Here is a 9,481-nt window from a genome sequence, read left to right as displayed (position 1 = left end):
AGAAAGCATAAGCGAATCCGACCCGTTGGTGCAGCGAGTTCGGGTCGGGCCACGGTAGGTTCAATACCCGATCCGAACTCGCTGCACCAACGGGTCAGAGTCGCTTATGCTTTCTCGCACCTACTGATCTTTCGGGTCGACCCGAACTCGTTGCAACCGAACCTACCGTGGCCCGACCCGACCCGAACTCGCAGCAACAACGGGTCGGAGTCGTTTATGCTTTCTCGCACCTACCGGAGTATTTGCACCCACTGAAACTACTTATACCTTTTGGGTTGACCCGAACGACTCCGGGTCGCTTTCTAATGGCTCCGACCCGATAGGTTCGGGTCGACCCGCCCATTACTAAAAGGTTCATGTAAAACGGAAACTTTTTTTTTCCTCGAACGTAGCTCTTCAATCAAGTAACTAATGTGATATACAAAACTCAAAAAGTATTCAAAGTTATGTTTTTAAAGATTTTTTTTAATGTTTCTAATAATTCCCGCTGAATATTCATAATGCGTCTCCTTTTTGGAGACGGAATAAGCCGAAGCTCATCGGCCACGTATCGGCCGAAATCGTCCGGATCTGCGGTTTCCGGTGCGCCTGTTGCACCCGAAACCGGTTGTTGCAGCCGGTTGTTGAGGGCCCCACTCACACCGTTTCCCTCGCGGATCGTGCCAGGAGTGACGGATAAGGCAGAAGGGTAGGAAGAAGGAGTGGGAGAGAATGGCTCGGGGTCGAAGGCAACCGCGGCATCCCAATCGATGTCGTCCAACGATTGTGGAACCGCGTAGGCTGCCTCCACGAGGGAACGGGGAGTGAGGCCCTCATCGTCGTAGCCAAGCTGAAAAAAAAGAAAATGAACATTAAAATCATAATTTATGTTTCTCATAAGCTCTAAAATATACAGTAACTAAAACATGCATTGAAATCATTCCTCTATTTTATTTTCTTTAAGCTACCCTCTACCGAAGAAGAATGGCTTGCAATCTCAAGACGATTTGAGCAGCGCTGGAGATTTCCTAACGCAATAGGTGCAATCGATGGGAAGCACGTTGAAATTATTTGCCCTCGTAATAGCGGATCCGAATATCACAACTATCAAAAAAATTTTAGTATTGTATTAATGGTTGTGGTCGATGCTGATTATAACTTTTTATGGGCAGATGCTGGTGGTAAGGGAGGAATATCGGACGGTGGAATATTTAAAAACACACGGCTGTATCACAAGCTAGAAAACGACCAACTAAACATTCCACCAGCAACGCCATTGCAGGTCCCGTAACAAACCCCAGTCCCATACTTTATTCTCGGTGACAAGGCATTTGCCTTTACCAATTACTGCTTAAGACCGTACAGCGGGGTGCATCCTCCTGATTCAATGAAGCGTACATTCAACAAAATGCACTCTACTTGTCGTATGCCAGTTGAAAATTCGCTTGGAATATTAGCGAATCGATGGAGAGTGCTCAAAGGCATACAACTGCAGCCGAATGTTGCCAAAAACATTGTTTTGACAACAGTTTACTTGCACAATTTTTTGCGCAAGCATGCTTCGCGGGACACATACACACCCCCGTCTGCATTTGATAGGGTTGTTCGCGGGCGACGAGTCGATGGAGATTGGAGAAGTGAAGGGGGCTTGACCGATCTCCAAAACATTGCTTCCCGACCTTCAGAAAATCTTGCTGACATAAGGAACCACATTGCAAACCATTTAAAACATAATCATTCTACGTAAATCCATCCAACCACTACCATGGATATTAAAATTAATAATAAATTATGAAATCGCAAACACAACTACACCAACTATTCTGTACATTACTACCAGCATGGTTATTTATAATATACATTTAAGTACGCGAGTGCAACCACTACGGATTTTTTTAAGCATTACTCGCCTGCTCTATTAGCGGCTGGATAAACTGGCTGGCTTACTAGCTCACTCACCGAATAAACGTGGCCACATGCCTGTTGTGTTTGGTTGCTGCTGGTGGATCGAGTGGACGAACGTGGCGATAATCATACGCACGTAACTATGTACAGTAAAATCTTTCTAAAATCAATTCTCTTCAAGATTGATCATGGAGAAACTTAACTATAGGTACGTACACGATAGCGATTCGCCCAAACACATTATCGGACGAATTGGCCATCGACCCGCTGAAATAGCGGAGTATCACGGACGATCGTAACAAGCAGGGTACGCTCGTCTATCAACTACGCACCTGCTTCCAGCGCAACGATCGATTGCCAATTGTTATTGCCGATTGCAATTGCACAACGAGCCAAGAAAGAATCCATCGTCATGTCAGCACTATGATTCCGGACGGCTATACATATTGGTCTCGTGCTGTTGACGTGGTGCGCTGGTCAGCATTTCCTGCTTGTCGTGATCGTCCGTATATGTGTACATTTTAAGGATCATAGGAACACTTCGTGTGTGAAATGATTCATTTGTATTAAAACTTTGACGAACGAAGCACATACTACTGTGGTGTTATGGGGAAAACCACCATGATATACTTTGTTCGTCAAAATGTTTATTTTATAAGTGCAAAAGAGAGCTTTTTTATGTATATAACAAACGAGCTTCGCATTAAGTTAGTTAAATAGAATGTGAGTAAGGTCAACTAGTTCGTCGGAGAACATCTATCAATCACGGATACCCAAATGTGTTGATGCTCAATACTAGGCATTTATGAAAAAAATGATTTGAAAGCTGACATTAGCTTCCACGCCAAAGATTAAACAAACTAGTTAACCCACACCACTAGTTATTTAAAATAAGTATAAACATACTCACCGTGTCTACATGCACCGCATCTTGGGTGGCCTCGTCTACAAAAGACATCGCTTGGTAGGCGAACCACCGTGGCCGGAACACGTCGTCATTGCCTAAAATAAAACAATAATCAATTGGGATGAGAAATAATAAATTAACTGTATATATATTTTCCTACATGTACCTGCACCGGTTTGCGCCGTCTTCTTGACCTTGGCCTTGTTGGTCCGATAAATGCCAAGGAGTCGGGACCACAGATGTTTCGCATCTTGTGGCGAAACCTCCTCCTTGGCCGCTATCGCAGCCCACGCGTCGCCCTTCAAAACTACATTTTTATAATTTTTATTTTTTTTCTCCCACAAAACACGGTGCTTTTGCACCTCGGCAATGAAGCGGAGGCTTTTTTCATGATCCTGGAATGAAAAAGAAAATTCAGTTAAATACTTCCCTTTTTTAATTTAAATTAAAACAACAGAAAGGTCGACAATCGCGTGATAATTCGGTCATGCTAGCCGTCACACCGGAACCACAGTGATAATAATAACACGTGCTATTTTTATATTAAATGTATACAAATAGGCCGGTAAATTTTGCTTACAATTTTATAAAAAAAAAGTTCTACCAAGCAATATGACAAAGCCGTTCCTCATGAATAAAAAAACACGCTCTATACTAAAAACCGCTACAATACCAAAACGAACAACCAGTTTCACACACTCTGCAATGTAGTTTAAATGATGAAATAGATGGACAAACCCTACAACAAATTATTTAAGCACTTGTGAAACCTACAAACACTACATTTTTCAATAAAATGTTCAGCACAATTGCGGCCCCGAGCCGAGCCGGCGATTCACAGACAACAGTTCACACAATTTTCGTTAAAAACAGTTGTACTTACTATTTTTTCATTGCGTCGACTGCTTCCTGCTTGTTTCATGGCTAGAAATACAATATGTATGTTAAATTACCACATATTTTCAAAAAAACATACACGACAAAATATCGAACATACTCACCGAGCTGTTTGTTTACTGGTTTGTGATCAAAATTATAGGCTCCTCGACCCAAAACGCTTTTTGACAGATAAATTATACCAGCCTCTAGCTTCGACCCGCCGCCGCTAGATGGCGTACGCGTTCACAAAAATTACACTCAGGAGTACGATCAATGTAGCCCGGCCTTTACATTCTATGTGTAATGCAGCTGTGTTGTACCACCGAGGGACTCTAAGGATCTTCTCTTCTTCTTCTTTTTGGCACAACAACCGCTGGCGGTCAAGGCCTGCCTGTACCCACTAGAGAAGTGGGCTTGGCTTTCAGTGACTTAATTGTTATCACAGCAGGATAGTCAATCCTACGTATGGGGGCACGGTCTATTCGGGGCTTGAACCCATGACGGGCATGTTGTTAAGTCGTTCGAGTTGATGACTGTACCACCAGACCGGCCCAAACCGGACTCTAAGGATAGCTTTCAACAATTTGGTTTGAGCTCTTTGCAATTTTAATTTGTGCGAGTGGGCACAATTTGACCAAATGAGTGAGGCGTATGTCATAATAGGCCTAACACATGCTTTGTACAACAGCATTTTGTTTTTGAAATTTAATTTCGATTTCCTATTAAGAAAATTGTACAGAATTCTAAAACGTTTTTCACATTTAATAGTAACATTTTCTATATGATATATGTATGTCAGTCGTTTAGCTAGCGTTAGTCCTAGGTATTTCGTATGATCTTTCCAAGAAATTTCACAGTCGTTAATTATTGGTCTAGCACTTGGAAGCTTCCAAGGATAGGTATACCTTGTGAAGGAGATAGCTTCAGATTTGCTACCAATTAATTTAGGTTCCCATTTTGTGCAATATTTACCATATTTTTTTAGTGCAGTATTTAGATTTCTAACAATCGTTTTTGGATTTTTCGCTGAGGATGAATGCGCAACATTGTCAGCATAAAAGTATTGCTCACAGCTCTTCATGTAAGTGTTATGGGCCAACCTGATGGTCCCGTAGATCGCCACCGAGGACACTCATCGGGCGTAGATTGAAGTGTGTGTGCGATCTATCGGGAAGTCAGCGAACGCGCGCTCGGCACGATGCGTGAGTGCCGATCGGAGAGGAGAAAGATATGCGCGCGCTTGAGAAAGGTCGTGGTAGCAAAGTGTTTACAAATCGTTTACAAGTAAATTATAATAAACTAGGACATTCCGATTACCTCGTTTTAAAGGAAGTAACGCGTTAACGTTTCTTTAGCGTTCTTCGAAAGAAAACGAAAATATAACAGTAAGGTATAGCTGAGGTATACATGTTAAAAAGTAAAGGCGAAAGAACGCTGCCTTGAGGAACACCTGTCCTAGGCGTATATGTGCTTGATGTACTGTTTAAAATATGTACTTTTTTGCGATTTGAAATTAATGAAATTACGAACAACGTTCGCTAACTGGAGTGACGTTTCTATGGATTGATTGTTTTGATTGGCGTTGGATAAACACTGGAATAAACATACCAAACTTTTTTTTTATTTATGTTGATGTAAAGTATCGTAATTCGTAAGAGGGCATACATTAATAGCAAACGTAGACAAAAGACCCTAAATTTGTGTGAAAAATGCAAATTTGCGACAAATTTCTCTTCATTAGATTCCGGATTTAAGTGTTCGTTAACAGAGAAGTTAGCGAACCTCCAGTTAAGAAGCACTTCAGTTAAAACACATCCAGTTAGCGGTCACCTACCATATTGATAAAGTAGTTGGGAAAATTTAGTTTGATTAGTTTGGAAAGTAAACATTGATGCCAAATGGAGTCAAATGCTTTCTCAGTATCAAGAAGAACTAAGCCGGTTAATTTTCTATTACATCTGTTATGTATGATATTGTTTGTTAATCTATGGAGTTGATCTGTGGTAGAAAGAAAGAGTTGGTGTGTGGTAGAAATAAAGACAGGAACGGAAACCAAATTGACTCTTCGGGATTATGTTGTTGTTGGATGTATGGTGTGCTAGACGGCTTTCTAAAAATTTTTCGAATATTTTACCTAGGCAACTAAGAAGGCTAATCGGTCTGTAGCTTTCTGGTTGACTGTGATCTTTGCCTGGTTTGGATATCGCGATAACTTTTGCTATTTTCTAGTGATGAGAATAGTTCCGAAAATTGAGGAACGGAACGAACCTGCCAATCTGGAGAAAAAGAACGGAACGCGGAACGCAGGTTCAAGGGAACGCAGGATGACCTGCCATGGTTACGCTTTTTTCAATTGCTCACTTTATATATGGTTAACTTGAAAGTATTCATTGAATATTGTGTATTATATTTTTTGTGCCGTAATCACACAGTTTCAATTAAAACTAAGCTAAATAATAGTTAACTGAATGTGTAAAACTCTTCTTCTACTCAAATATAAACGCTTAACTTAAGTAGCCCGCTATAGAGTTCCTTTCTCATTAAAAGGTTAAGGCATTTTGTTGTTTTTGTTTGTACTAAAATTAATCATTATTCCCTTTTTATACTTCTAAACAACGAAATAAATCAGAAATTTGTTGATTGTTGATAAATCAGAAACGCATATGAAATTTTGATGCAAAATTAAAAAAGCTTACAAGTTTAATCGGCTTTTTAAATTTCGTATGGTCTAAATTACACTACACTGATTGAATTAATATTTCTTAATAGAAGCAGATAGCATCGAATAACATTGGTTTATATAAAATACATAGACTGTTAAATTACGAATTACGTTACGAATTACGAATTCGCGGCCGCGGAATTCCGCTTGCTGAAAAATGTATGGATATGACAGTTCGGGAAAGTTGCCGTTGATACTTTGTATATGGGTTTGACAGCAGGCTGTTTTGTTGTTAAATGTTATCTTTATTTCTTTTCTTTTTCACGGTTTGAATGAGTACAGTTTTCGCGAGATACAACATTTTTGTTTTTCAGCGCTGTCTTCTATTTGCTCTATAGGCAGTTGTATTTTGGAGAATATGATGAAGAATTTGGTTGAATGATTGATAACTTAAAGTAAATAAACTAACCTAATTAACCTATACCTATATCAGTCCTAATTTTTATTCAAATAGAGTTCTTATTAAAGTATGATTTGACAAACGACTGTTAGTTTGTATACGAATACTATTTTGAAAAGCTATTTCTTCAAGGGTAATTGTGTTGGCTTTGTTATGAAGATGTGTTGTCCTGATGCCGTACGTTTCATTAAGGATCATTCGTAGTATTTTGTTAAGGCTTGCTTGAAGTTTATTAAGGTAGGTTTTAGCACAGTCTTTCCAGACCGAGATTGCATATGTAATAGCTGGTAAGATGATGCATTTGTAAATTGCAATTTTGTTATCCTGGGAGAGTTTGGATCTTCGGTTGATCAACGGATAGAGTTTTCTAACAAAGATGGTGTTTTTTGTTATTAAATTTTGAACATGGTCGCGAAAGAGTAGCTTATGATCAAACGTTATTCCTAGGTAATTTACTGTCTTTGTCCATCTAATAGGAGTGTCTCCTATTTTAACCATATGACCTGTTGGTCTAAGGAGTGTGGACCGCATTTTGTGTGGAAAGATAATGGCTTGTGTTTTACTACCATTTAACTTTAATTTCCAATCCTGAACGTATTGGAATATGATATTTATACATTTCTGTGCTCTGTTCTTGAGTTCTAATATGGTTCTGCCTTTGACTGCAATGGCAGTGTCATCCGCAAAAAGAAATAGATTGCAGAAATGTGGGAGAGATGGTAGGTCCGAAAGATAAATTGTGAATAGAATGGGAGCCAAGATGCTCCCTTGGGGGACTCCAGCTGGGACGCTGGTAATACCAGAGGTTTGTTTCCCTAAGGTGACACGGAAAGTCCTTTGCGATAGATAGCTCTGAACAGTTTTGACAATGTAAGATGGAAGCCTCATGTTGACCATTTTATAGAGCAAGCCATCATGCCAGACATTGTCAAAAGCTTTTTCAAAATCCAACAAGATGACGGCCGTGGATCTTGAGTCTCTCTTGTTATTTGTTATGGTGTTTCGTAGACGTATTAACTGATGAATTGTAGAATGTCCTGATCGGAACCCAAATTGTTCAGGCGGAAGGATGCATAACTCTTCAATTGCATCTTTTAGCCGCCAATAAATAATTCTCTCAAAGAGTTTGCTTAAAGCTGCCAGCAAGCTAATGGGCCTGTAGCTCTCTGGTAATGTCGGATCTTTTCCAGGTTTAAGAACGGGTATGACCTTAGCGCATTTCCAACAGTCCGGAAAGTAGCCAAGTTCCATGCATTTCGTGAACACATTAGCCAGTAGTTCGATTGCGCGGGTGTGAAGCCGCTTAAGAAGGATGTTAAATATGGAATCAAAACCTGGTGCTTTCATGTTTATTAGGCTTTTACACGCAAATTTAATTTCATTGACTGTTGTTCTGGTTACGTATGGGGTGGATCCCATAGGCTGATCGAGATCAAGAACTGTGGACGAGACCAATGGTTCATGTCGGCTGTTGATATTTTCACCGATGTGATGTGCGATGGCGAATTGTTTCGCTAGTGAGTCGGTTTTTTCAGCAGATGATATAAGCGTTTGCCCATTAATTACAAAGGGGGGGACTGGTTTGGGTTTCGTCTTGCAGACTTTAGCAATCTTCCAGAAAGCATTTGAGCGTGGATCAAGTTTTCCAAGATGATCACCAAAGTTCTTGTTACGTATTTCAGCAACTCTATATGAGATTATTCTGCCCAGCATCGCCGCTTGCTGTTTTAGAATGATATCGCCCGATCGTTGATAACGTCGTCTCAGATCATTTCTTTTAGTGATCAAGTTCTTTGTTTCTGGATCAAGTTTTATTAATTTGGTTTTAGTTATAACTGTAGGTACGCATTCGTTTTCAGCGGTCTTAATAGCATGTTCCAGATTTCTTATGGCATTATCAACATCTGTCCTTGACTGCACATCCGTGGTTAGTATATGAAGATCAGCCACTACACCAAAACGTTGCCAGTCCACTTGCTGAAAATTTTTGCGTTTTATTGGTGGTATTATAGTTGCACAGCAATCAATTTCAGCTAGTACTGGGAAATGGTCCGAATTTAGAGCATCGATAGTTTTAGGTTTACTTATAGTAATGTTTGTAAGGAAAAAGTCGATTATACTCGGGCGACCGCGATTTGGGATGTGAGTGAAACTATCTGGGTAGGCGAAGGTAAACCTTCCAAGCAGCGACAAATCGGAGAGTAGAACCCCATTAGTGTTATTACGAGCATTGCCCCAAATCACGTGTCTGGCATTTAGGTCAGACCCTATTAGTGTCCGAGCATTTGTGCTCGTGAGCGATAATATATCCTTTTTGAAAGATGCAGCCATTTCATTAGCGATCGTACATTGTTTAGGGCAATATGCTGATATTAGATTAAATGATCCAGTTTGTGTTTGAACTCGTATGCCAATTGCCTCAATTATGCTGGTTTTGTAATGTGAAAGTAGCTTATGTTGAATGGGTTTTCGTACTGCGATCGCTACTCCACCCCCTCTCGTTTCTGCAGGTCGATCGAGTCTGTGGATAGTATAATTTTCGATGTATAAGCTCAGATCAGGTTTGAGAAATGTTTCTACTATGAGAGCGATATCAATTTTATGCTGATGTAGGAAGTCTCCTAGTGGTATTGCCTTGGATTTTACAGATTGTGCGTTCCATACTACAACTCTTAGCTTATCCATAGGT

General features: G+C 40.1%; 1 protein-coding gene across 1 annotated transcript; it reads right to left on the bottom strand.

Annotated features, from left to right (window-relative positions):
* Window positions 1-427: 427 nt before the first annotated feature.
* Window positions 428-3,999, bottom strand: LOC120905662. The gene is made up of 4 exons (XM_040316653.1): window positions 3,675-3,999; window positions 2,958-3,186; window positions 2,795-2,886; window positions 428-829 (listed from the first exon to the last, which is right to left on the bottom strand). Exons 1-4 carry the CDS (start codon window positions 3,711-3,713, stop codon window positions 428-430), a joined length of 762 nt encoding a protein of 253 aa, XP_040172587.1. The 5' UTR covers window positions 3,714-3,999.
* Window positions 4,000-9,481: the final 5,482 nt, after the last annotated feature.

This window comes from Anopheles arabiensis, chromosome X (genome assembly GCF_016920715.1).
Source record: "Anopheles arabiensis isolate DONGOLA chromosome X, AaraD3, whole genome shotgun sequence".
NCBI classification, from domain to species: domain Eukaryota; kingdom Metazoa; phylum Arthropoda; class Insecta; order Diptera; family Culicidae; genus Anopheles; species Anopheles arabiensis.
The sequence above is the reverse complement of the archived record's forward strand: the minus strand, read 5'-3'. Positions and strand labels throughout refer to the sequence as shown.

Bases quoted from the DNA above. Each gene is read 5' to 3' on its own strand.
- LOC120905662 (XM_040316653.1), bottom strand. From the start codon at position 3,713: ATGAAACAAGCAGGAAGCAGTCGACGCAATGAAAAAATA. The intron at 3,187-3,674 runs GTAAGTACAACT...TTTTCATTCCAG, and splicing joins GTCGACGCAATGAAAAAATA to GATCATGAAAAAAGCCTCCG. The intron at 830-2,794 runs GTGAGTATGTTT...CTTTTTTTTCAG, and splicing joins ATGCGGTGCATGTAGACACG to CTTGGCTACGACGATGAGGG.